This window comes from Pelodiscus sinensis, chromosome 31, assembly GCF_049634645.1.
Source record: "Pelodiscus sinensis isolate JC-2024 chromosome 31, ASM4963464v1, whole genome shotgun sequence".
Taxonomy (NCBI): domain Eukaryota; kingdom Metazoa; phylum Chordata; order Testudines; family Trionychidae; genus Pelodiscus; species Pelodiscus sinensis.
In genome coordinates this window covers 1,296,953-1,324,624 of record NC_134741.1, presented here as the reverse complement: position 1 = coordinate 1,324,624, position 27,672 = coordinate 1,296,953, and the positions used below count along the sequence as shown (strand labels likewise).

The window sequence follows — 27,672 nt, the reverse complement described above, 5'->3', positions numbered from 1 at the left end:
TGAAAAACCGGCAGAAGGAAGGGGGGGAGGGATCCGACCGCGCATGCGCAGCGGGTCAGAGACTCCGGCCCCGGTCTAGCGTCAGGGCTTAGTCCCGAGCCGCCCACCCAGCGTTCCACTCTCCCCACTGGCAACCTCGCGCGGGCACGTGATCCGCGTGCCGCTGAGCAGCCGCCGCTATTGCCTCCGTCGCAGCTACTGCGCATGCTCCGCCCGTAAGCGCTTGCGCCCTAAGGAGCGAACTTTGGTGTCACTGCAGCCCGGTGCGTGCGGGGCGGGGGGCTGCTCGGGGCCGAACTGAGCGCGCGGGGGGGGTGTTTCCAAAGGGCAGCGGTTTCCCGGGGGAGCATCTCGGGTCCCGTCCCAGGGCTGGGGTGTGACGGGCACCACGTGGCCGGGGGCGGCGCTTGCCTGCTGGGGGTGGGGCGGGACGCGGGGAAATGTTTTATCTGCAGCCCCTGGAAACGCGCCGCGGCCCGGCCTCGCTCTAGGGCCGGAGAATCCCTGTTCGGCGCCTGCTCCAAGCCTGGCTCGCGCGGCCAGGCAGGGGCCGGGAACCTACGGCCCGGGGGCCGGACATGGCCACTGAAGCTCAAGGAACCCACCAATCTTGGGGAGCCTGCCCTGGATTTCTACCCCCACCCCCACTCCCTGGGGCCTGGCCACTCAAAATCTATTTGGACACCCCCCCATGTGTGGTAAATGTGGAGACTTGGGTGCGACATTAGTGGTTTTACATTTTTTCCCTTCTCACTTGGATGTGTTTGTGGAGGGAAGTTGATGCATGAAATTGCAAGGGAGGCAAAATCTGTGCAGGGGCGATACTGTATGGGTGGGGAGATTGCACAACTGGCTGCAGGGCCAAGAGAGGGGCTGAAGGGTAAAATGGGGACAGGCAGAAGGGTTAAGAACCAGCCTCTGCCAGAAAATAAAAAATACCTTAGTCAAGGTGGTGGTGATGGGAGACATTTGGGCTGTGTCTCGACTGCATCTCTTTTCCGTAAAAGGGATGCAAATTAGACACATTGCAATTGCAAATGAAGCAGGGATTTAAACCCCCCGCTTCATTTGCATAAACATGGCTGCTGCTTTTTTCCGGCTCGGAGCTTTGCCGGAAAAAAGCACCAGTCTAGACGGGTATCTTTTGGAAAATAAAGCCTTTTCCAAAAGATCTTTTATTCCTCTTAAAATAAGGAATAAGGGATCTTTCAGAAAAGGCTTTATTTTCTGAAAGATCCCCGTCTAGACTGGCGCTTTTTTCCGGCAAAGCTCCGAGCTGGGAAAAAGCGGCAGCCATGTTTATGCAAATGAAGCGGGGGGATTTAAATCCCCGCTTCATTTGCAATTGTGATGTGTCGCATCCCTTTTATGGAAAAGGGATGCAGTCGAGACATAACCTTGCAGTGTTAGCAAAAGTACAGAAGAGGGGACAGAAGATTCGCCCCTTCCCTTAAGCCAGAATAGGGAGTGGCAGGACCTGCTTCTCAGCACTGGCATCTCTTCCTACCTGAGAGGTGGGTGAGATTCAGTGACTGGGGACTACCTGGGAGAGCCACTGTTTTGCCTCCTGCCCAGCACTCTAGTTAGGGAGCAGATATCCCTGGCTAAAGGGATGGCTGGATTTAAGCCCGGCTGCAGGATCCTGGCTTGTTCTTAAAAATGGGTGAATTGTCCCGTATTTCTTTTCTCCCTCCCCATCAGTGCTGGAAGATCCGGGTGCTGCCATATCCCTGCTCCCCAGCTGCCTGCCCACCAACAGGAAGTGGAGATTCAGTGGCTGATTCCCCCCAGCTGCTCCATCTGTGCAGCCTCTGCTGGGTGTATGTATTTAGAACAATGTTTTCTCCTGCCCCCTCATATCGCCCCTCTGCTTACACTACATGGTCCCTGGCCTGCCTGGATCTAGCCCCTAAAGCTTGGGGACCCCCCAGATATTGGGGAGCCTGCCCCGGCTTTCTAGTCTCCCCGCTATCTGCAGCATACAAAATCTAGTAGGCTGGACCTTCCCTCTTCCCTTTGCCCCCCCCCTCGTGTGGTGAATGTGGGGAGTCAGAGCCCACGTCAATGAGGGGTTTTGTTTCTTGGTTTTGTTTTTTGTTTTGCTTTTCACTTGAATGCCCCGACTCCAAATTTTTTTTACTGGGGAAGCAAAGTTTGTGCAGAGGTCAAACTGACCATGTGGGTGAGGAGATCCCACAACTGGCTGCAGAGCCAAGAGAGGGGCCAAAGGGTAAAATTGGGACAGACAGACAGACAGGGTTAAGAACAGGATCTGGGCCCTGCCAGAAAAAAATGCGGTAGGGCAGGGGCATTTGCAGTGTTTGTAAAAATATGGGAGAAGAAACAGAAAGTTTTTCCCCCTGCCAGGATGGGGGGTGATAGCACCCACTTCCCGGCACTGTGTAGGTGGCGAGTGATTGGAGATGGTGCCTCTTCCCTGCCTGAGAGGTGGGTGCTGCCCAAGGGGTGAGATTCAGCGGCTGGGGGGTTGCCTGTGAGAGCTGTTGTTTTGCCTCCTGCCCAGCACTCTGGTTTCTGAGCAGATGTCTTGTGTTAAAGGCCCATGTCCCCGGACGCTTCATCCCCTCTCCTCCATCCCTGCTTGCAGGCCGGCAGCTGGGTTTCCCCAGCTGGCCTGTCTGGCTGCTGTGCGGGGCTTCCCCTGCCTCCCTGCAAAGCAGTGGAGGGTTTGCTGCTTGCTGTGCCGTTACCCACCGACTCCCCTCGCCAGACGCAGACCCGTCACAGCCCCCTTATAGTACCTCTTGGTACTCTGCCACAGGAAGTAGTCTGCCACTTGATTTTTTTATCATGTTATTTTGGGGACGGTCATGTTATTTAAAAAAGTTCCCCCCCAAAAAATCATGCTATCGTGAAAAAGTGTTAAGTGGGCACATGTTAAACGAGTAATTACTGTACTTCTAACCACATTTTTCAGTGCTAGTTTCTGTGTGCTACATCTAGTGTTGCAATACATTCCAATGAGGCTCTTCTCCTACCAGGCTGCAGAACATCCATGTCTTCCCCCGGCCTGCAGAGCCAGGGACAGGAAGTGGCTGTGGCAGAGCTGGTGAGCTTCGAGGAGGTGGCTGTGTATTTCTCTGAGGAGGAATGGGCTCTGCTGGACCTGGGTCAGAGAGCCCTCTACTGGGATGCGATGCAGGAGAATTACGAGGCTGTAAGCTGGCTGGGTAAGGATTCCTGTCCCCTTGGATATGAGAACCTGGGTGGGCTCTGGAGCAGCTGGGCTGGGTTTGGTTCAGGGTCCCTCCTTGCCCCTGCTCCCCACTGTCAGGAGTATCTCCCCCAATAATCCTGGCTCCTGTGTGATACTGTCCCCTCCATACCCGCTTCCAGGAGAAGCAGGTTCAAGGACATAACAATGGTGCTGCATTTCCCACAGCCAAGGTCTCATTGTGCTTCTCCACTATCTTGCCCATGTTGTGCCTTGGCCGGAGGTGTGAGTGGAAGGACTCAAGCAGGAATGGCAGGTACCAGAGTTGTGGGTCTGGCTCTGGCGGCTGTTAGTGCCTGCAGGGTCCCCTTGTGGCAGTGGGCTGAGCCGCTGGAAGGAGGGTGCAGTTTCTGGAGTCCTTCCCTACCTGTGGCTAATCTCTGTGACAGGCTGGTTTTTGCCAGTGGGAAGGGCTGGGTGCTGGGACTGATGGAGGGTGGATGAGGCAGTTCACGCTCTAAGTTTTCTCAGGGGTAGCTTTGTAGTAGAGAAACATGGGCAGATCTCTCCTTGCATTTCAGGCACAGGCTGGGCTTCCTTTCAAAAGTTCAGCTTCATTCTCTCTGGGGCTCACTTGCCTCTGTGTGCAGTGGAGATAAATCACATTATCTGTGTTGGTTTTTTTAGAGTGAAATATCTTCAGGTAGGGACTTTTTCTTCCTGTGTGAATGTCTGGCTTTGTGCTCAGGAGACCGGTGTTCAGTTCTCTGCCCCTGTCACAGACTTCCTGTGTAACCTTGATCAAGTCCCTTAGACTCTCTGTGTGAGGTCGCTTCTCTCTGCACTAGCTATTATAGTGTGTCCCTGTTGCACAGGGCTGGGGAAGGATACCTACACTAAACAGGGGTGATGCTTAGCTCCATATGAGCACCCCAATAGCATATGGATCCTAATTTGCACCAGAATTCCCAGGTGCTGCTGTGACTGATAATTTTGCTTCCTATAGTGACTGCAGTGCCATTATGACTGTTCAGGGCACCCCTTTCTGGAGCTCTGGTGCAGCTTGTCCATGCAGCACAGCTCAGGGTTGTCGCTAAAGAAAGACCCAGGCTCCATTTGGAGGCTAAGGTGCTCAGCCAGGTTTATTGTGAAAGGAGCAGGGTGCTAGTGTCTCAACTCCTCAGGCATAGGTATAGTGAGACTTGTCCCAACCTGTTACAACTCCTTCCCCACTCTGGCACTATAAATGCAGAAGTGGGGCCAGCAAAAGTACCCCAAAACCTTCTTTCCAGGCTTTGGAAAAAATTTCCTCCAAAATCTTAACCTAGATTTTGGGGATAAAAATTCCACTGCCACCACCCAAATATTGGTACGAAAATCAGGGGAGAAATCACTTGGGAAAACTCACCCCTAAAGTACAAACCAGAACACAAAAATTAACCAATACCAAGTTATTAAAAAGAAAAGAGAAAGAACTTTTATTATCACCACAATATTCTTGTTGCAAGCATAATGACTAGATGGAAAAATAAGAAAATAATATATTCATGGAGGAGAAACTCACCATGGGCCAGGAACTTAGTTACAAAGGAGAGCAAACCCCATTTTTAAGTGCACAGACATCAGATTCCCATTCCACAACCATAAAACAATAAAACTTAACAGATGTATCTAAACTTTATCCTACTTACAGACCGTGAAGAGCCTTTTCTTAGAGGGAGAAATTCTGTCCCCTTCAATAGCTGGAGAGAAACTGCCCGGGACAAAAGGAGAGGGAAAAACCAAAAATTCCTTTGTCCCAGTTTGAAATTCCTACCTACATTCCTATTGGCCAACTCTGCCTGGGTTGGGTAAGTTAACCCCTTAGTCCCCAGTCTCGTGACCATGACACACTCCCCAAATCACAGATGGTGCTGGACAGTCAGACCACACTGGCTGTGATTTCTTCGTGGAGGTCTGAGATAAAACACAGTAAATAAGTACACACCTTATATTCCTAGCAAATGCATGAGTATTAAAGAACCCCTTCAACATTTGTGGATTACCATAACTGACATACAGAGAGTGTTCTAAGTAATTGAATGCAGAAATGCCTCGTTAACCAATCAAACTCTCAGTCTCAAATCAAATTTAGAATAGTGTGGGGTCCTGAGCCAAAGCTCAGTTGACCAGGTTCTGTGCATCCTACTGAATACAGCACTGTCATACACCAGGCCAGGTCTTGGCACTGCTGAGGGCATCACCTGAGGGCGAATTGCTTAAAACCAGGGCTACTCACTGCCCTCAACTGGGGTCCTTTCCTAAGGCACCCCTCCAGTTACACCAAGCACTTCAGCTGCCACCCTGGCCAGCAGGAAGCCTCACCAGCAAAACCCTTTAGACACTCCAGCTTCCTTGCGCCATCATCAGACTTAGGCCTCAAACACAGGTGAGAGGTTGTAAAACCCATACTCACCAGCCCCAAACAGATCCTCCTGGTCCAAAGGACTCAGCCACAGTTGCAGGCCAATTTTCACTTTAGCTCTTACCCACAAGATCACGCTGGTCCAATCCTTTAGAATCTCAACTCTAAAGATATATTAATAAAAGAGAGAGAAAGTTGATTAATGAGAACACTTTATATATAAACATCACACATGTACACAAGTATCTTACATAGAATCAGCAGCTTTCATTAGATACCTTACATGGGCCCCGTTACACAAAATTTGGACCCAACACCCGTTAGTGAGTACAGTAATGCCCTTGGTCAGAACTAAAGAAATTAAATGTATCCATGCCAGCTTTGGCAATGTTCTGAAACCCAATTAACACTGGGACAATGTATGTATCCTCATTCCCCATAGTGAACGCATCTTGGCTTTTAGCAATGAAAACAATATATTGATGTGCCTCAGTTTCCTTTTTCACACAGCACACCAATTTTGGACTGCCCCTTCTCAGGTGAGAAGCTCCAACACTAATTAAAAGTATTAACAGTGAAATACCAGTGTAACGAGGCTTTTGAACATACAGTGTTGTCAGTCCCCGTAATACACGAGGTTCGAAGGGATGCCGGAAAGGATGAGACCACAACTGGGGGTTTTAAAAAGCAGAAACTGATTTTATTTTGATGGCGCCAGACAATCATCAGAACAAAAATTAAACAGATTGCCAGACAACACAAAACAATTCCCTGAGGCTTTTCTAAATCACAGTAATTCCCAATAATTGCCCAGGGGTTAGGAACAGTTGAATTAACACTGGTATTGTTCATAGTGCTGATTATTTACACAACTTTATACAAGGAAACAATAAAAACCCTAAACCACAACTATTTATAAACTAACTTAGTAACTTTTTAGCCACTGTCACTTGGCAAGCAATAAGGACAATTAAAAAATCAATTAGGATAGGGATGATGGCGGGGGAGGGGGGGGGGGTTATACCAGTTCTGGAGACAGCAGGAACACAAGTACTGGTCACATGCTCATAAACTATCTCCACTCGGGCCGACCAACTCGGAGTACGCTCAGTAAGACTCGAGAGCGGGGGGTGCAAGGCGTCTGGGTGATCAGGCCAGGCGTTCACTCGATGCAAATCCCCCGTGAGAGAGGAGCTGCCTGCCTGTTTTATTGCCTGTGAACTTATCACCCCATAGGTTGGTTTTTGCTGCAGTGGGTAGAGTAGCAGGCCTGAGCACAAGTCAGCCTATTGGCTGATCTTTCACTGCAATGGGTGGAGCGAGCAGGGGAAGATTATTAATTTACATGCCCTTATATGGAAAACACTCCACCTCACAGACAGTGCCCCCTATACCAGCCTTAGAGGTATTACAGGCTATGGCTCCCTGCGACAGGCAGCCATTGTTGTAGTTCTGACTCGGACGTTCCCCCGTGGCTGTCCGGAGCAAGCGGTAAGGGGGTTGCCTAAGGTGAGAGCGCATGTAAGGGTAATCAGTTAAAAAGCCAATTGGGTAAATTGAGGTTCTGGTGAGCTGCTGTCTTCAGAAAGGGGAGAAAGGGAAAAGTAAGCAACAGTAACAGGGAAAGCGGAAACAACTCTGTGGATAAGAGCTTTTGCAACAGCAATGCTCACTAAAAAGGCTAGTAACACAAGAGCACATACAATCAACCACTGCTTAATGGTGGATGCCCAAGTATTCAGTCCCCAAGAGGAAAGTTTTGTTTGCCACCAGTCCCATTCTTCCCGCTGTTTGCGAATCCGAACGTTGTTCCACCCGGGCTTGAAACGCAAACAGTATTAGTCCTTAAACCTGGGGTCAAGGTCCTCGAGTGCCATACAAAAGTCCTTCTGCAATATAACCTGTATCATTAGACGATTCTGTTCGGCATAATGAGCTAGTACAGTGAGAGCCAAATCGACTTGTCGAAACCCTTCAGTGGTCAAATTAGTGAGGGCTTCGAGATTGCGGGACATTTGGTCAATCTGACCTAAAATAAGGGCATAAGAAAGAGGGTTAAATTGAACATATCCCCAAACTAAAGATTCAGTGGCAGACTTAAATTTTTTCCATCTTGATGGTTCTCGTCGGCTCCTGAAGTCAAACAGCCGGTGGGGATGGTGGTATATTCCACCACCTTGTAGAGATTGTTCAGCCAGTGATGGGCTCGAATGGGTTGGTACCTGAAAAACAAAAAGGGGACAAACAACGCCCTCAAGGCGGGCTAATTAAGATCGAAAAGAAAGCCAATTGTGATGGACTAACGTAGGTTGTTTGTTGTTTTCGATTTGGACATGATAGATGTTAGGAAACTGACCGGAATTAAGAATGGCACCTGGGACTAGGTTACGAGATCCTTTGGCATTGGGAATGGTTACCCAGACAAGTTGAGAGTTTGCGAACTGTGGCTTCCATGGTGGCCGGGGCTTAGCTTTAACTTCCGGCCATCTAGAATACGCCTTGTTCAAGGAAATGAGAACTTGGGATAGGACTTTACTCCATCCTTTAAAGTCAGGAGTTCCCAATGCAGCCCGTAGCTGGTTTTTTAACATGCCGATACATCGTTCCACAACTCCATTGCTTTGTGGGTGATATGGGAGATGGACATGAAGACATATCCCCCACTGAGACACAGCTTGGGCTAGATGTTGGCTGGTAAAAGGTGGTCCTTCATCGGACTGAATTTCCGTGGGTGGACCCCAGGCGGCTATGGCTTGCATGAGTGCTGTGATAACCGCAGGGGCAGTAGTTTTACGTAGGGGGTAGTACAAAAGCTGCCGAGTTCCTAGGTCCACTATTACAAGACCTTTTGGGAACTGTTTGGCTCCTGGGAGGGGACCAATAAGATCAACTTGCCATACTTCCCCTGGAGAGAAATACTGAGGATCATATGCCCCCGTAGTTATTTTATTTCGATTAAGGGCTCGCGCTTGTTGGCAATTGAAGCATCGGTGAACTGCTTCAGTGCATTGCTGTCGGGTAACCTTGGCTTTCTGATTGGACTGCATTGACACAACGGAATGTAAGGCGTGACCAGGTAAGTGACCCCACTGTTCATGTAACCACTGAGTAAAGGGATCAACATCACTAGGTTCTGCATAAAAAACATCACAATGGTCCTTACCTGAACCCTCAAAACTATGGCTTCTAAGTAAAGTATCCAGGTGGGAATGGAGGGGATTACTATCTACACGATGGGAGGGGCAATGAACTACGAACCATGGCTGTTTGGTTCGGGTAGCTAACTCAAATACCTTTTCCCAGATCTCTTCATGGGCTATAGGAGTCCCTTCTCCAGTTAAAATTGAGATGCAGTAACTGGAGTCTAGGCCCAAAACTACTCGATGAGTCGGGTGGATGACTGCGAGATGGGTGGCAGCTAGCAAAACTCCTTGAGCCTCGGCCTTCTGGGCGGAATCATTCAGGGGTAGAGACTTGGGATAAAAGAAATCACATACAGAGCATAACATTCCAGCTTGTGGGGTAGGGGAGCTTCCCCCATCGGCCACAATCCATGGCTGAGAGCCAGGTACTTCAGCTAAAGCTTCGCTACCAGTTCTTTCAGATCCCTGAGTTTGAAATCGCCAAAGACCTAGGCTTTGTTGGACACCGTACACGAGGCGTTGCCAGGTACTGGTGTTGCCTTGAAAATCAGGAGCTGGAGTGAGTGTGAGCCATGGGATTAACTCTGCATGAGGGCCTTTGAGGAGGCTAGGCTGAGCCATTTCGCCCCAGGGTAAAGCTAACTGAGCTGCTAGCAAAGCTTTACCCACTGCACCATATCGGTGCTCTGGTCCAGACAGCTTCTTTGCTTGGTGGTATACAGGCCGTTCATTTTGGGACACAGAAATGGCTACATGTGTGGCCGTAGCTGCAAAAGTTATTACGACTGGAATTGAAGGATTCCATCGATATAGGGTGGGGGCTGACCCTAACCAACGGGATAATGTAGCTACTGCCTCATCTGCCTCTGTAGTCCATGGCCTGCGAGTGTTTTTCGCATAAGCCTGAACTACAGCCAGAGAGCCTAGAAGGTCTGTGGGGAGAAATTGGCGATGGTAATTTACAACACCTAATAGCTGCTGTACCTTCTTTTTAATGGGAACAGATCCTACTTCTGTTGAACTAGTTAGTGGATGATACACGAGATGTTGGAGACAACCACTTTCAATTTTAAATCCTAAAAACTGAAATGTTTGAGAGGGTGTGGTAGCACTTTTCTGGTGATTAATGTCCCATCCATCAAAGCTAAGGGCTTCTAAGACACTGTTTGTGACCCGTTGGACATCAAGGGGATCTGACCCACCTATCAAAACATCATCAACATAATGAACTGTACGAACTTTAGGGAGAGTTAAAATGGTCTCTAAAGTTTTTGCTAGGGCTGTAGTAGCACATGCTGGGGAGTTACGGTACCCTTGTGGGCAAACGTTCCACTGGTACAGGCCTCCGTCAAAAGCAAAATTTAAAATTCCCTCTGGGTCATGCAGGGGAATTTGAAAGAACATGTCTTTCAAATCTAAAGTGCAGCCCCATTGGTAGTTGTTATTTACCAAAATATGCTCTATAGAGGGGATGTCCCACTGAGCCGCAAAGGCTAAAGGCTGGATATGACGATTGGTGGCCCAATAATCAATGACCATTCAATACTCATTGGGTTTATGAGGTTTTGGGACTCCCCATGCAGGTGACAAATATTTACTGATAGGGATTTGCTGGACTTTGTCCTGGCTTAAAAGGTGGTTCAATAGTGTCCTAATACTCGATTGACCTCTTTCAGGTGTGGGGATGGGAGAGAATCGCCATGGGGTAGCATTTAGCAGCACAGGTTGGTGGGGTCGATTGCCCTCTGCAATCACAACAGGCAATGCCTCGACCACCCGCTGTGCCAATCGGAAGCGGCGTATCTCCCCCGCTCCCAAAAGGGGGGTGTTTCCCAGGAGACCAGTAAAGGTAACAGCCTTCCCGTTAAGATGGGCCCAGACTTTAACTTCCGGACGAGCTTCAACGCTATTTAATCCCTGTACAAAGACTATATTTCCAGTGGGGATGTGGGGCATATCGGGGGGGATGATGGATACCTGTGCCCCCGTGTCTACCGAAAACGAGACAATTATCCCCTTTTTGATAGTCAGGTTTTGATAGGGTCGAGGGTCATTTAAATTGGGCCGAGTGACCGCTAGGCACTCGGCCTCTCCCTGTTTTTTGGCTGCGGGGGAATAGGGCGATCTTCCCACCCCAATTTCACAGCCAAGTCTTTCTGTTGATCACTATTCATTTTCCTAATAGCTTCCCTGGTAAGTCCCTTACCCAATAAAAATGCAAAAATCTTACGCTCGATGAACGAACGCTTGGGGTATTTGGGTTTGGGCGCCATTTTGGACCCTTTCACCAGAGTAGAGGGGGTTGCAAGTAGGGCAGCCTTTAGTGTTGCCCATTTCACCCTCTCTACAGCGTTGTATAGTCGGCCAATAGGTTGTCCTGTGTATCCCCTTAGCCACAGAAGAGCCCCTGTGTCTAGATTAGGGCTGTTGTCCACGGCTAGGGTAACAGCCGCGTCTTCTATGGGAATCTGAGTGGGATCATCAACAAAACGAAATGGGTTTTGTGCTACCGTCTGAACGTTAGTTAAGTTGAGGGGGTGTGCGGTGGGATCCCAGAGCAGAATAGAACTCCCAGCGATCGCGTACATAAGGGTAGTGGAGTTATTCACACAATCAGGTGGCATCTGTACTGCGCGAAATCCCCCTTGTATTTGGAGGTGCGCGGCAGCCGCGGCTGTTACAGGCCAATGATTATTCGCTGCCAGTACTCCCCCCATAAGGCCCCGCGACCAACTCTCAGTATGGGTTAACGTTAAGGCTTCCTCCCGGTCAACCCAGTCATTCCCCTGTTCCAAGGCTAATCGTCCCTCCCAGATTATTGGAGGCTCATCCGGACGTCGGGCAGTGTCCGTGATGAACTCCTTCATTTCTGCCTTGGTTCGGGGGCGGGTATCGGTTACCTGAGAGGCATTCCCCTGACCATCCATTTTTAATTGGGTTACGGTCACAAGAAGGGCCTCCGGTACAATCAGGTCGGGAGCTGTGGGTAGTCAAGCCAGGGTAAATGTTTGGTGGGTCATGAGAGCCTTGGTATGGGTGAGGAAGTTGTGTCTCTAAAGGAGGCGTCTTTGGCGTCTGAGGGGAAGACTCTGGTTCTCCCTCCGACTGCGAGTGCGCCACCTCACGGGCGCAATTTGTAACGGCCCCATGGTAGACGGTAACTTTATCAAGGGCCGCTACTAGGGTATTGCAGATGGCAGCCAGAACATCCTCTGATTTATAAGAATCGGGGAGTAGTTTTTTACCTTTTTTATCCCATCTAACCTTTGGACCAATCCTATTAACAGGTGGTGTGTAGGTGATCCATGTGGGGCTCTTGGCTCGGGGGCCAAGATGGAGGGGACTACCCCACAGAGTTTAAATACCCTGTTCACCACTTTCCAGAGGCTAAGAGGGTTTGAATTAGGGGCTGTCTCACCCACCTGAGTGAGACGTGGTTGAAGGCTATTATCGGCCAGGGTGGCCCTGAAGGTGGGATGGCAAGTTAGCAAGCAGCCCACATCGCTCAACCCCAAAGGAACGGTGTAGGTCCTACAATCATGGCTGTGTCCTATGATACAGACCCAGTCAAAGGTGTTAGGGGCCCCTTCGCGCTATCGAATACAGAGGAGGTGGTATTGCAAATGATTAAACTGATCCTCCTCAGAACCTGGGGTCTCCGTTTTAGCCCAGGGGCAACTGTCAGAGTTGTCATGGTCTCCGGGGTTCCGGCATCGTGTTCGTGATGCCATGTCAGTCCCCGTAATACACGAGGTTCGAAGGGATGCCGGAAAGGATGAGACCACAACTGGGGGTTTTAAAAAGCAGAAACTGATTTTATTTTGATGGCTCCAGACAATCATCAGAACAAAAATTAAACAGATTGCCAGACAACACAAAACAATTCCCTGAGGCTTTTCTAAATCACAATAATTACCAATAACTGCCCAGGGGTTAGGAACAGTTGAATTAACACTGGTATTGTTCATAGTGCTGATTATTTACACAACTTTATACAAGGAAACAGTAAAAAACCTAAACCACAACTATTTATAAACTAACTTAGTAACTTTTTAGCCACTGTCACTTGGCAAGCAATAAGGACAATTAAAAAATCAATTAGGATAGTGATGATGGGGGGGGGGGGGGGTGTTATACCAGTTCTGGAGACAGCAGGAACACAAGTACCGGTCACATGCTCATAAACTATCTCCACTCGGGCCGACCAACTCGGAGTACGCTCAGTAAGACTCGAGAGCGGGGGGTGCAAGGCGTCTGGGTGATCAGGCCAGGCGTTCACTCGATGCGAATCCCCCGTGAGAGAGGAGCTGCCTGCCTGTTTTATTGCCTGTGAACTTATCACCCCATAGGTTGGTTTTTGCTGCAGTGGGTGGAGTAGCAGGCCTGAGCACAAGTCAGCCTATTGGCTGATCTTTCACTGCAATGGGTGGAGCGAGCAGGGGAAGATTATTAATTTACATGCCCTTATATGGAAAACACTCCACCTCACAGACAGTGCCCCCTATACCAGCCTTAGAGGTATTACAGGCTATGGCTCCCTGCGACAGGCAGCCATTGTTGTAGTTCTGACTCAGACAAGTGTGTCCTTGGGTACATTTCTTAACAGTTTTCAGGGTTTTGGTACAAAATCATGCACAGTGGACATTATTACAATTCTTAGTAACAGCAACACATTGGTTATGAAGATTGACATAAGCAGTAGGCTCAAACCCATAGCAAGTGTACCCTGAGAATTTTGGGCTTCTAGATTGAAAAAAACTGCAGCCTCCCTTGGCAACACAAGTCTTGCCCTTCCCCCATTGCCCTGTGTGTTCAAATCGTGAACTTCTCTCAAAGACAAAGGGCAGGCTGGGTATGTCTCCCCTGCTCACAGTGGCTATGGGATTTCTTTGCTCTCCACAGATAATCATGAAGCAAGCAGTCCAGACATTAATCTGGCACCCTGCTGTTTCCAGTCTAGTTTTCCAAGTGGGCCACTGCCTCTCAGAAACAGGGCCTGGGTGTACTGGCCTGATAGACTTATGGATCTCTGGTCCCTTCAAGGAATCAGACTGAAACCATTAATGTCCCAGCAACACACACATTCTAGCAAGATGGTCAAACACAGTCACTTGGTCACCAGGGGGCTGTTTCATCTCCCTGGCTGTCTTCATTCCATCTGAAATAACCCCCAGTCCCTCTGCAACTTCCTTACCTTTGTCCACACTGGATCTTTCTAACCCCAAGTCTCTTTTACCCCCTCCAGGCACAGCAAACTGCTGGCCAACCTCACCATAAAGATCCTCTTCCTTATGACCCTCTGCAAGCAAAGGCTGACCTTCCCCTAGCCCTACAGTAGCATCACCTTGCTGAGCCACCGCCAATTCCTCCTGAGTTCTTTTAACCTTCTGACCAGGCAGGTCTGTACACAACCCCTCTTCAGGAAAACAAACAGACTTCTCTGGGGGGAGAGCAGAGACATCTCTCTCCCCCTCACAGCTTTCTAGATTGCTGCACACTTCCATACTGTCTGTAGGTACCACACCAGGGGTGTCCTGGCTAGGATAGTACCCTGATCACAGAGAGTCACTCTCCTCCCTCCTAGCAACACACCAGCAACAGGTAATGCACAAGCACCAGACCCCATAGGCATGTGTGCTGGGTATGCCCAGGCACACCCTAATGTCTCGGGCCGGCTTGCCTGAGCCATTTTTGTGCCCTGGACCCCACCCGGCCCAGCAGCACAGCGAGGCACCCGGGGGCACCCCTGCCCAGCCCAGCAGCATGGTGTGGTGCCCTTGAGGTGCCTGGGAGTGCACCTGGCAGCACTGCGTGGTGCCCTGGGGGCACCCCTGCCTGTCCCGGCAGCACCGCATGGCACCCCGTGCTGCAGCACCGCGTGGTGCCCCAGGGGTGCCCCTCCCCGGCCCTGCAGCTTGGGCTGGCTCTGACTCCAGCCCTGCAAGCTGTAAGGCAGAAGCTGAAGGTAAGGGGGGAGAGTGAGAGGAAGGGGTGGGAGAGGAAGGGGCTTTTGCGGTGGGGGAGGGTGGAGGAGGAAGAAAGGGGATGGGGTGGAAGGGGCTTGTACGGAGGGGGAGGAGAGAGGGGAAGAAAGGGGAAGGCACCAAAGGGACAGGGTAGAGGAGACACAAATGCTAGGGGGGAAGTGGAGACAATGAGGAAAAGGCCAGGAGGGGAGGTGTCAGTGGGAGGGGGGACAGGGTGATGCTGGAAGAGGAGAGGGTAAGGGGATTGGAGGGAGAGGTGCTGGGAGAAGGCTTAACAGAAGGGGTGGGCATGAGGAAGGTGGGGTTGGAGCAAGTCGTGTGAGTGCACAGGGACATGAGGGGGATGAGGGCAGAGGGTTGTGAGGGGGTGGGCATCGGAAAAAGGGGAAAGGGGGCAGGAGCAGTGAGGGAAGGGGGAGGCACCAGGTGGGTGCAGGGGTAAGGGAAGGTGCAGGTGCCAGGGGATTCTGGGGGTGAGGCAGAAGAGCAGACACCTGCAGGGGAGCGACCAGCACCAGAGGAGAGACGCAAGGGAGGTGTTAGACAAAGGGATGAGGGGGGTAGCTCACATGATCAGAGTGGGGCTACTGGAGAAGTGGGCACGGGGGCGGAGAAGGGCTGGTGGAAGGGGGCAGGTCTCAGGAAGGCTGAAGGTAGTGAGAAGGGCAGGAGTCAGGACAGCAGAGGAGGGTGAGGGGTTGGGGGGCAGCAGGCACCAGGGGAGTTGATGGAGCAAGGGAAGGAGACATGGCAGCAGAGGGGAAAGGTAGATATTTATTAATAAACTTAGGTGCCACAATGTCACATCCAAACAAGCCATATGAACTCAGTACTGGTGCACAACCCAAAATTCATTCTGCTCATGGGAGGAAACTCTTAGAGGGAACACTCCTCCCACTCCCCCTCCCCCAGCCTCTCCACCCCTGCATTAATGTCTCACACACTGGTTTAATGCAATTGCAGGATAGTGGGGGGGGGGGGGCAAACTAATCCCTATTGGTAGGAGGATGGTGGGAAAAGTCTTTGGGTTGGGGGGGTCACATAACACTTTTTACTTTTGGTCACGTTCCCATCTTGCCCAGAGAGGGTTACCTCCAGGGGTGTGGCTAATGGGGGCCAGGGACGTGGTTAACAGGGGTCAAGGGTATGGCTAATGGGGAGGTCAAAGTGCATTTTTAAAAAAATCTTTGGTGCACATCCTAATGAAATGTGCTGCACACGCCTATGCTGGACCCACCCCAGTTACAGAACTACTGTCCCCAGCAGACACAAACCTAGGGTCCTCTCCTTTCTGGGGTTCAGCTGTCTCTAGAATCTGGACCCACAGCATTCTCCTCATCCATTCCAGGCTGACAGGCACCCCCTGCAGACAAAGAACTGGGAAGAAACCTTTCCCCCACAGGCATACTGCCCCTCCCAGCAGCCAAACTGCCAAGCTCCATACACAGAGGCTGCTCACACTGAGCACCCTCACAAAAACTACGGTTAGCTACAGGCAACACAGAACATTTACACTCATACATGTTCTGGGGCTAGGTTAAGGTACCAGGCCAATTATACATATTAGCTGTGCCATAATCACACCCCATCACCACATGGTTGTACACTGGACCCCCTAGGAGGATACAGTCTCTGTTGTTCTTTCACTCTCTGGATCTGGAGTTTCCTGGAGTATGGAACAGGGACTGGAACATTCATGGGAGCAGGATGGTCAGTTGGTGAGGCCTTTGCTTCTATTCACCTGATCTCTGCCTTTATTTCTGCTATCTTGGCCTATGTTTCCACTCCCATTTGCCTTGTGTCTGTTTCTGTTGCTGCTAGCCTAGCCTGATGTTCTTGTTGGGCACGCTTCTCCTCAGCTTCTCATTAGGTGTGCTTTTCTTCTGCTTCCACTTCTATTCTCCTTGTCTCTGTCTCTATGGCTGCTAGCTTTGCTTGTTTTTCTGCTTCTATTTGTGCTAGTCTCGCCCAATGTTTTTTGTGTAATTGCTCCAGTTGTCATAGGAACTCTACTTCTTTCTCAGTTAGAGGTCTGCCGGCTACCTTATAGGCAGCCTCCCACATAGAAGGCATTGGTGAGGTGAGAGGAGGGCTGTTATACATTGCTCCTGCCCCCTCAAGGTTACTTCCCCCTGGACTCACAGGGACAGGCTCCTGTCTCCTCTCCTTGGGGTATGAATCTGTCCTAGAACTGGACATCATGCTTTAAGTAGCCTAGCTATCCAGTTGCTCCAAAAGCTAGAAAAAAACAAACTGTTTTGGTCCGATGGTGTGTGTCTGGCTTAAGCTTAACCTTCTGTCTGCCCCTCCCTGGGGCAGCAGAGAAAACAAAAAACAAGAGGAAGAAAAACAAGAGGAAAAAAACCTGCAAAGCTTGCAACTCAAAAGAAAAACCTGTGTCCTTTTACAAATCCTGGGTTCTCAAAATGATCCCGCCACTATGCCACCATGTCATGGCTCCTTCCCCACTCTGGCACGATAAATGCAGAAGTGGGGGCCAGCTGAAGTACCCCAAAACTTTATCTTTCCTGGCTTTGGAAAAAAATTCCCCCCCCCCCCCCCCCCCAGAATCTTAACCTAGATTTTGGGGATAAAACTCCTCTGCCACCACCCAAGTATTGATACAAAAATCAGGGGAGAGATCACTTGGGAAATTTCACCCCAAAGTACAAACCAAGACACAAAAATTAACCAATGCCAGGTTAAAAAAAAGAAGAGAAATAACTTTTATTATCACCACAATATCCTGTTGCAAACATAATGACTAGATGGAAAAATAAGAAAATAATATACTCGTGGAGGAGAAACCCACCATGGGCCAGGGCGGTGATGTACATGGCCAGGGGTGGGGCCATGTATGTCATGCCCCCCCTTCCCCATCTGCTGTGGCACTCAGCTGAGTGCTGTGCCCCCTCAGCCAGGCCGCCAGGGAAGCCAGCAGCACCGAGGCCATTTGGGCTCTCCCATGGCGGGGGGGGGCGGGGCAGTGATGTATATGGCCCTGCCCCCTGGCCGTGTACATCACCGCCCCACCCCCATCCCTCCCAGCAGCCCGGCTGAGCAGGCAGCACTCAGCCGAGCGCCACGGTGGGAGGGGAAGGGGAAGGGGAGAGAGAGGCAGGAGGAGGAGGAGAAGAGAGGGAGAGGCAGGAGGCGGAGGAGAGCTGAGGGGGGAGGGTGCCAGTAGGAGGAGAGAGAAAGAGAGAAGACCTGAAAATCCTGTCTTATGATGGGCTAATTGGCTAGTAAAACAATAAAACCTAAGAGATTTATCTAAACTTTATCCTACTTACAGACCATGAAGAGTCTTTTCTTAGAGAGAGACATGCTGTCCCCTTCAATAGCTGGAGAGAAACTGCCCAGGACAAAAGGAGAGGGAAAAGCCAAAAATTCCTTTGTCCCAGTTTGAAATTCCTACCTACATTCCTATTGGTTGAATCTAATCCTCATGATCTTGACAGGGTACTTTATACAACAAGTTTAAGAAACACTGGTCTAGTGAATATGGCTCAGTGTGAAAGCTGAAAGGAGATAGTTTCAGGCTAAAGAGGAGGCACAAATGTTTGCAAGGGATAGTGATTAGCCACACAAACAAATGGCCACAGAAGGTGATGGATTCTCCATCTCTTGATATTTCCAACTCAGCACTGAGCGATTTTATAGAAAACATTCTGCAGGGAAACAGAGCTTTGTGCCTAGGTAACTGGGCTAAGTATAATGGCTTGTGTCACAGAGGGGTAAGACTGCAGGGCTAATGTTTCCCTTGGATACTGTGAATCTACATACTTCAGGGTCTCATCCTGCAAACATGCATCACGCCTGCTTACTAATAAACATTTGACTGGCATTAACATCACTTAATCTCTCTTGTGGGGAGGGGTTATAAAGTCTCTGTTGGTTTAATCCTGATGAGAGGTTTGTGCTACAAATATATGGAGGAAAACGAGGTATTTTAGCTGCAGGAACCTAAATTTAGACACCTGCAGCCATGTTTAAATTAGATTCGTTGGGGGACGGTGACCAAAACCCTGAGGGGAGTAGGAAAGTCGGATGCTGGGAAGAAATGCAAAGAGGAACGAGTGAGAAAGGAAGATCCCTGATTTGAATGGAGAAGATAGGGCGATCAACTGGTTATCTGAGGGGTTTGTACACTAATGCGAGAAGCCTGGGCATCAAGCAGGAAGGACGTGGCCCTGGCCCAGTCCAGGAACTGTGATTTAGTCGGGATAACAGAGACTTGGTGGGATGACTTGCATGACTGGAGCGCTGTCATGGAAGGGTATAGACTGTTCAGGAGGAACAAGCAGGGGAGAAAAGGAGAAGAAGTTGCACTGTATGTAAGAGAGCACTATGATTGCTCAGACCTCCAGTATATAGAGGGAGAAAAACCTGTTGAGAGTCTATGGGTTAAGTTTAGAGATACAAACAACAGTAGTAGTGTTGTGGTTGGTGTCTACTACAGGCCACCGAATCAGGTAGATAAGGCTTTCTTCGGAGAACTGGGAGAAGCTTCCAGATCGCAGGCCCTGGTACTCGTGGGGGGACTTGAATCACCCTGACATCTGTTGAGAGACCAATACGGCAGTACACAGGCAATCCAGGAAGTTTTTGGAGAATGTTGGGGATAACTTCTTGGTACAAGTGCTGAAGGATCCGACCAGGGGCCGTGCGCAGCTTGACCTTCTGCTCACAAACAGGGAGGAACTAATAGGGCAAGTAGAGGTGGGTGATAGCCTTGGAAGCAGTGATCATGAGATGGTAGATTTCAGGATCCTGACCAAAGGAAGAAAAGAGAGTAGTAAAATACACACCTTGGACTTCAGATTTTGATTCCTTCAGAGACCTGAGAGGCAGAATCCCCATGGATGCTAACATGAAAGTGAAAGGAGTCCAGGAGAGCTGGCAGTATTTTAAAGAAGCCTTATTGAAGGCACAGAAAGAAACCATCTCGATGCGTAGCAAGAGAGGCAAACATAGTAGGAGACTGGATTGGCTTACAGGGGAAATCCTTGGTGAACTTAAGCACAAAAGGAAGCATACAAAAAGTGGAAACTTGGACAAATGACAGGGAGGGGTTTAAATGTATAACTCAAGAATGCCAGGGGGGTTATCAGGAAGGTGAAAGCGCAACTGGAATTGAGACTGGAAAAGGATGTGAAGGATAACAAGAAAGGTTTCTACAGGCTTGCTAACAAGAAGGTGATCAGAGAGGGTGTAGGGCCCCTACTGGATGAAGGAGGTAACCTAGTGACAGATGATGTGAGGAAAGCTGAAGCACTCAATGCTTTCTTTGCCTCTGTATTCACGGACAAGGTCAGATCCCGGACTATTGCGCTATGTGACACAAGATGGGATGAAGATGGGCAGCCTTTGGTGGCTAAAGAACAGGTTAGGAACTATTTAGAAAAGCTAAATGTACACAAATTCATGGGTCTGGACTTAATGCATCCAAGGTGCAGATGATTGGGAAAATGCAAATGTAACCCCCAGGGAAGAAGGACGATCCAGGGAACTATAGGCCCGTCAGTCTTACCTCGGTTCCTGGAAAAATCATGGAAGGGATCCTTAAGGAATCCATTTTGAGGCACTTGGAAGAGAGGAAAGTGATCAGGAATAGCCAGCCAGCCAGCCAGGATTCACAAAGGGCAAGTCATGTCTGACCAATCTGATTAGCTTCTATGATGAGGTAACTGGCTCTGTGGACATGGGGAAAGTCAGTGGATGTGATATACCTTGACTTTAGCAAGGCTTTTGATACAGTCTCCCACAATATTCTTGCCAGCCAGTTAAGGAAATGTGGATTGGATAAATAGATGGTAAGATGGATAGAAAGCAGGCTAGAAGGCCGAGCCCAGTGGGTAGTGATCAATGGCTCGATGTCAGGATGGCGGTCGGTTTCTAGCAGAGTGCCCCAAGGTTCGGTTCTAGGACTGGTTTTGTTCAATATCTTAATGACCTGGATGAGGGGATGGATTGCACCCTCAGCAAGTTTGCAGATGATACTAAGATAGGGGGAGAGTCCTGCACTTGGGACGGAAGAATCGCAAGCATTGTTACAGGCTAGGGACAAACCGGCTAAGTAGTAGTTCTGCAGAAAAGGACCTGGGGGTTACAGTGGATACGAGAAGCTGGATACGAGTCAACAGTGTGCCCTTGTAGCCAAGAAGGCTAATGGCATATTAGGGTGCATTAGGAGGAGCATTGCCAGCAGATCCAGAGAAATGATTATTCCCCTTTATTTGGCTCTGGTGAGGGCACATCTAGAGTATTGTGTCCAGTTCTGGGCCCCCCACTACAAAAAGGATGTGGATGCATTGGAAAGGGTCCAGTGGAGGGCAACCAAAATGATTAGGGGGCTGGAGTATATGACCTATGAGGAGAGGCTGAGGGAGTTGGGTCTGTTTAGTCTGCAGAAGCGAAGAGGGAGGGGGGACTTGATAGCAGCCTTCAACTTCCTGAAAGGAGGTTCCAAGGAAGATGGAGAAAGGCTGTTCTTAGTAGTAACGGATGGCAGAACAAGGAGCAATAGTCTCAAGTTGTGGTGGGAGAGGTCCAGGTTGGATATTAGGAAAAACTGTTTCACTAGGAGAGTGGTGAAGCACTGGAATGGGTTACCTAGGGAAGTAGTGGAGTCTGCATCCCTAGAGGTGTTTCAGTCTTAGCTTGACAAAGCCCTGGTTGGGTTGATTTAGTTGGGATTGGTCCTGTCAAGAGCAGGGGGCTGGACTTGATGACTTTGAGGTCTCTTCCAGCTCTATGATTCTCTGTTCAGGCAGCATAACTAGTGGCTTTTTTCTCAAACACACTGGGTGTTCAGAACTGAATCCCATTGATATCAGCGCAGTAATATTGAAACTCAGGCCAGATACTGAGAGAAATGAATGTGGATTTGGGATCTATCTACTGTGTGGTGTTTATGGAATATCTAGACTCAACATTTGACCACAGTGGTAGTGTCCAGCATGTGTGTCACAGGGACAGAGTCTGGGGAGTCTGAGGGTGTGGTAAGGATGAAAGTCCCTCCTGAAATGTCTCCAATTGCTCTTCTCCCCCTGCCAGGCTGCAGAATACCTATGTCTGTCCCCAGCTCAGCCCCCGGCTTGCAGAGCCAGGGACAGGAAATGGCCATGGCAGAGCCGGTGAGCTTCGAGGAGGTGGCTGTGTATTTCTCTGAGGAGGAATGGACTCTGCTGGACCTGGGCCAGAGAGCCCTCTACTGGGATGTGATGCAGGAGAATTATGAGGCTGTGAGCTGGCTGGGTAAGGATTCCTGTCCTCGGGTATGAGCAGCTGAGTTGGCTCTCGAGCAGCTGGGTTGGGTTTTGTTCATTGCCTCCCCAATGTCAGGAGTATCACTGCCAGTAATCCTCTAAGGTCTCAATGTGCTTCCCTACCACCTTGCCCATTAGCTGGAGGTGTCAGTGGTCAGGATGTTAAAATTGGTTAATTGAATAATCGAATAACCTCATTGATTCTTATCAGTTAGTTGACTATTCTATAGTCCCCAGGAGGTAGTTCCAGCAGCCAGTGCACTCTGTCCTTACTTCCAAGGAGCCCCCTGCCACTTCTCATTGCTCCATCTGTATCAGAGACAGCAGCTTGGTATGCCAGGAGGGAGCTGGTCCGTGAGGGGACCAGTTTAAAATCCAGCTTCCTGGGCAGATGAGCTGCCTACCTCCCTGTGCTGCTGCCTCTCATAAAGAAGTAGCAGCGTGGGGTGACAGAAGCCTCTGTCTGGTGAGGTTTCAGAGTTCCAAGACCTGGCACAACCCGTAACAGAGCTGGGCTGCCTGCCTGTCCACCTCATAAAACAATTTAAAAGCAAAGCTAGAGTAGGGGTAGGTGCAAACTGGCCAGCCTGCTAAAAAATTTACTGGGGAGGAGGGGCAAATGCATGTAGTCTGTACTGTTAACCTATAAGCTTTTGCTTCTTGATTAATCAGTTAATCGATTACACTATTACTTCCCTAGTGAATGGAAATGCCCAGGCAGGAACGGCAGGTACTGGAGTTGTGGGGCTGGGTTGAGCTGTTGTTAGTGCCTGCAAGGTACCCTTTTGCCAGTGGGCTGAGCCCTTCAGAGTCCTTTAATGCCTCTGGTATATTCTGTGCAGCCCAGCAGGGCAGCTGATGGCAGGCAAGACTGGCCACAAAAGAAAGCTGGGAAACCACACAAAGGCTGCTGCTGGCAGAGTAGAACGGAGGCTGCAGAAGGGGAGCTCAGTTGCAGCAACATCCACAAGCAGCAGAGAAGCAGCACAACCCATCTCCACCCTGGCCAGCCACAGGAACAGCCGGGCACTGCCCAGGCTGGCTATGGGAGTGGCAATTCTTGTGGGCAGCTGGCAGGGCCCACTCAGGCACAGACTATCAGGATCAGGAGTGTGGAACATAAGCAGGGTCTAAAGCAACCAGCCAACAGTTCACTCTCCTGCTCAGACAACTTTCCCTGCCTCATTCTGGCCCAAGTAGAGCATCTGAGCCAAAGACCAGGATGAGCTGAGACCTGTAGCCAAGTGCTTTGTAGACATAGCCCTTGGGGTTCTAGAGCTCTGCTGGGTCCTTCCTTTCTAAGCCCTAGTGATCTGCCACGTGGAAGCTGCAGTCTGAGCCCTGCCTGGGGACCTCACTGTCAGACCTGCAAATCCTCACTAGAGCTCCTCTTCTGAGCAGTGTGTTCCTGTCATGCTCTGGGATGGGGGTAACATAAGGGACCATGAGGGAGACTAAGTTGTACCCTAGAATGTGCAGCAGAGCGCTTAGAGCTCCCCTGGGGAATCAGCTGGGCAGGGGGGGTGCACCTTTACTGCAGGTGAGTGTGTCCTGGGATCTTGTCCAATCCAGAGCCCAGTCTCTGCAAGGTGTGGAAGGAGCCTCTCTGGATGGGTGACTCAGATCCTGGCTCTGGAAGCAGGAATGGCACAGACCTTAACGAAGAAGATCAGTATTTGGTTAATTGTTCCCCAATTAGGATTTCCAGTCTTCGAAGCTCATGTGATCTCCTGGAAGGAGCAAGGGGAGGAGTTGTGGGTCCCAGATCTCCAGGGCTGTGAGGAAGGAGGGATCATCACAGGTGAGCAGTCAGCTAAACCGACTCACAAACAAATTTCTGTCCCCTAATAGCGGGTGTCACTTGTGTATGTTTATCAAGTCTCACTGACCTTTCATCCTGTCTTCAACTCCAATATGAGGGTGCTGGGTGGGCAAAAGGGCTATGAGGAAGAAGGGTGAACTGGGCTTTTGATTATTCAACGTTTCCAACCATTCTTTGGGTGTGCCACCCATTTTCTATTCCCCATTGATAATTTTTCTTTCAGATTAGCACAGGGAAATCCTGTTCAGATTCTCTCTGTCCCAGCAGGTGATGGGATGCTGACTGAGAACAGTGAGAGGAGTCTTCATCAGCAGGAAGAACTGGAGCAAATGGTTCCATGTGGGCAATTATGGGAAAGATCTGAAGGCTGTGTTTCTCAGATCCCTGAGCAAGGAGACACCTGTGAGAGTCAGTATAGCCCACAAAGGCAGCAAGGAAACCATCCAGAAGAAGGGCAGGGTAAATCCAGTCACAGAAACAGAGTGGTGAAAGCAAACACAGAAAGGGTTCAACAGAAAATCCCCCATCAACAGTTACCCTGTGCTTCCAGTGTCTGTACAACTCTTATTAAACATGAAAGAGCACAGACAGCAGAGAAACCCTTCAGCTGCTCAGACTGTGGGAAAAGCTTCAGTCGGAGTTCAAACCTTGTTAGACACAGGAGGACCCATGCACGAAAGAAACCTTTCAACTGCTCTGATTGCAGGAAAAGTTACATTTTCCGCTCACACCTTATTATCCATAGGAGAATCCACACAAGGGAGAAATCCTTCAGCTGCTCTTACTGCAGAAAAAGCTTCAAGGAGAGTTCAAACCTTGTTAAACACGAAAGAACCCACAGAGGAGACAGACCTTTCACCTGCCCTGATTATGGGAAAAGCTTCACTCAGAGCTCAAGTCTTGTTGCTAATAAGAGATCCCACACAGGAGAGAGACCTTTCAGCTGTTCTGACTGTGGGATAAGCTTTAGTCTGTGCTCAGGACTTATTGATCACCAAGTAACACATAGAGGAAAGAGACCCCATAACTGCTCCGATTGTGGAAAGGACTTCAAATACAGGTCAGACTTTGTTAAACATAAAAGAGCCCACACAGGGGAAAAACCATTCAATTGCTCAGACTGTGGGAAAAGCTTTAGTCAGAGTTCACACCTTGTTGTACATAAGAGAACCCACACAGGAGAGAAACCGTTCATCTGCTCTGACTGTGGGAAAAGCTTCAGTCAGAGTTCAAGTCTTGATGCTCATAGGAGAACCCACACAGGAGAGAGACCTTTCAGCTGCTCTGACTGTGGGAAAAGCTTTAGTCTGCGCTCAGGACTTAATGATCACCAGATAATACATAGAGGAGAGAGACCTCATAACTGCTCTGATTGCGGAAAAGGCTTCAAACACAGGTCAGACTTTGTTAAACATAAAAGAGTCCACACAGGGGAGAAACCCTTCAATTGCTCAGACTGTGGGAAAAGCTTCAGTCGGAGCTCACATCTTGTTTCACATAGGAGAACCCACACAGGAGAGAAACCTTTCAGATGCTCTGATTGCGGGAAAAGTTTCAGGAATAGTTCAAACCTTGTTGTTCATAGGAGAACCCACACAGGAGAGAAACCTTTCAGATGTCCTGACTGTGGGAAAAGCTTCAAGGAGAGGTCAGGCCTTGTTAAACACAAAAGAACGCACACAGGTTAGAAACCCTTCACCTACTCTGACTGTGAGAAATGTTTTAGATGGCACTCACACTTTATCTATCACCTGATAATACAAACAAGAGTGATAGCTCAGAACTCCTTTGATTGTGGAAATGGCTTCAAAGACAGGTCAAACTGTATTCAATATAACAGAACCCACACAGGGGAGAAACTCTTCTACTGCTCTATGGGGGAAACTTCAGTCAGAGCTCAAATCTTGTTCGACATCTGAGAATCCCCACAGGAGAAACCCTGTAAACCTGAATTTCTTTTTGTGAGGCCTGGGCAAAATGCAATCTATGGACTGTCCAACTTGCTAAGCCATAAGCTCTGGCATGGAGAAGGAATGGAGTTCCCCAGGCAGGCTGCCCTGCAGCCACACAAGCCACTTAAATAAATTTAGTTTAGTCAACTAATCAGCTATTTGATGGAATTTCCCTGGATTAGTCAATAAGAAAGGAAGCCACAGTGGGATTAGTTCCCAGTCCTGGAAGCTAACCCTGATTTGCCTTTTAAATGTATTAAGAGTTGGCAGGCTCCTCCTGATAGAGGCAGACAGATAGGAGAAAGCAACTAATTGAGTGATTAGTGGACTATCCAATAAGCTTATGCTTAGTTAAGAGTCAGTTAGTTGCTTACATCTCTACACAGTGATTTGGCCACCTGGCCCTGTTTCCTTTTAAAACTTTAATCTCAGAGTTGAGAGGGAAAGCTTCAGGTGCTGCCTATGCCTCTAGCACAATCCCATTGGCCAGTTGCTGGCCAGAAACTGGCCCCTGGGAGCTGCCTGTTTAAATAACAAGCAGTCACAAATCACCAAGCCCCTTCCCATCTTGCTCAGCTAGTCACATAAGCACATGGCCAGGCAGGCTGGCTGAGGAACATTTTAAACTCTGTGTTAGCTGCTAGCTGGTAAGTCTCCTGGCTTTAGCCTCCCCCTGGCACTCCATTCCCTCCCTTCCCTAACCCTTTGCTCTCCCTACCACTCCTGCTCCCTCCTGTACCTATACCCTCTCCCAGATCTGGCACCCCAATCTCCTGTCCCAGAGCACAATCATCTCCTACCCTAGGTCACATCCCAATCTCCTGTTCTAGGTCACAATTGCCTCCTTCACCCAGACTCCCTCCCAAACTCAGTTGTCCCTGCTGTACCCCAGTCCTTTACCCCAAGCTCCCTTCTGCACCCAGCCTCCATTCCCAATCCTGCACCTCCTCCATTAGTAGCATGGAAGAGTGCAGCTCTTGGCCACTTTCCAAAATCTTGGAAAGCCCTTCATCAAAAATTATTGCCTAGCCCTGCTTTAAGCTTTGTGGCTATGAGGCTGTTTTTCAGCCTATTTAATGCCATGTGAGTTGTTCAGGCTCTGCGTGGGAGAAATACTTCTATTCACTGGTCTCAACCCCACAGGTCTACCCCCAGAGCTCCATGGCAGGGTGAGGTTTCTTTCCCCCCTTCAAAGTAGCACCTGAGCTCAAGGGGAGAGAGAGCTTCTCTCGTGGATGTAGCCTTTCAGTGGCCTGCATTCAGTCCCCTCTATCCTTGAGATCACACCCCTAGCTGGAGCCCTCAACCCTCCACCTTTCAAACCTCTGTCTCAGCCCTGAGGCCCTAATCTCCAGCCCCAACCCAGAGCCAACTCTTACACCCCTGCTCCTCAACTCTTTCGATTGTAAGGAATAAAAGGTTAAGGGCTGGAGCAAACTGCTGGTCCCCGGTCTTACCACGTGAACTTAGTTCTGTGCACCAATATGGAAATAGTGTGCCACACATTCCCTCCTTATTCATGCCCCCTAACAAACTTCATTCCACACAGGTGTGGGAAAAATTCAGTGGACCATTGTTTATAAATGCTCAGGCTGTGATACAAGCTTTAGTGAGACATCAGTCCTTGTTAGAGGTAGGAGAAGTCACGCTGCAGAGATACCCTTCAGCTTCTCCTGTGCCACAACCAGCATCACACCCTCCACAGAGGGTGGTTATAAAAACCAATCTCACCAAATCCAAACAGGTTCTCATGATCCCCAAGGAGTGGTCACATTTTCAGGTCCATTTACACCTTAAAGCCTACCTACAAGAGCACATTGTGCCAGTCCTTTAGAATCTAAAATCAAAAGAGTGATCAATGAAAGGAAGAAAATGTTGAGAATAACATTGTTAAAGGAAATAAATTACATACACCAGG

General features: G+C 49.4%; 1 protein-coding gene across 6 annotated transcripts; it reads left to right on the top strand.

Annotated features, from left to right (window-relative positions):
* Positions 1-17: 17 nt before the first annotated feature.
* LOC106732721 (uncharacterized) lies at positions 18-27,672 on the top strand. Of its 6 annotated transcripts, none has more exons than XM_075912869.1 (6): positions 18-215; positions 1,702-1,820; positions 3,003-3,191; positions 21,769-21,969; positions 23,680-23,781; positions 24,070-27,672. In XM_075912869.1, the coding sequence occupies exons 1-6, from the start codon at positions 205-207 to the stop codon at positions 25,488-25,490; spliced, it is 2,043 nt and encodes a 680-aa protein (XP_075768984.1). In that variant the 5' UTR covers positions 18-204; the 3' UTR covers positions 25,491-27,672. The 6 variants fall into 6 exon arrangements, with proteins under 6 accessions (XP_075768984.1, XP_075768988.1, XP_075768985.1 ...); XM_075912870.1 differs by having other exon boundaries at positions 20-263; XM_075912871.1 differs by lacking the exon at positions 18-215 and adding an exon at positions 310-698.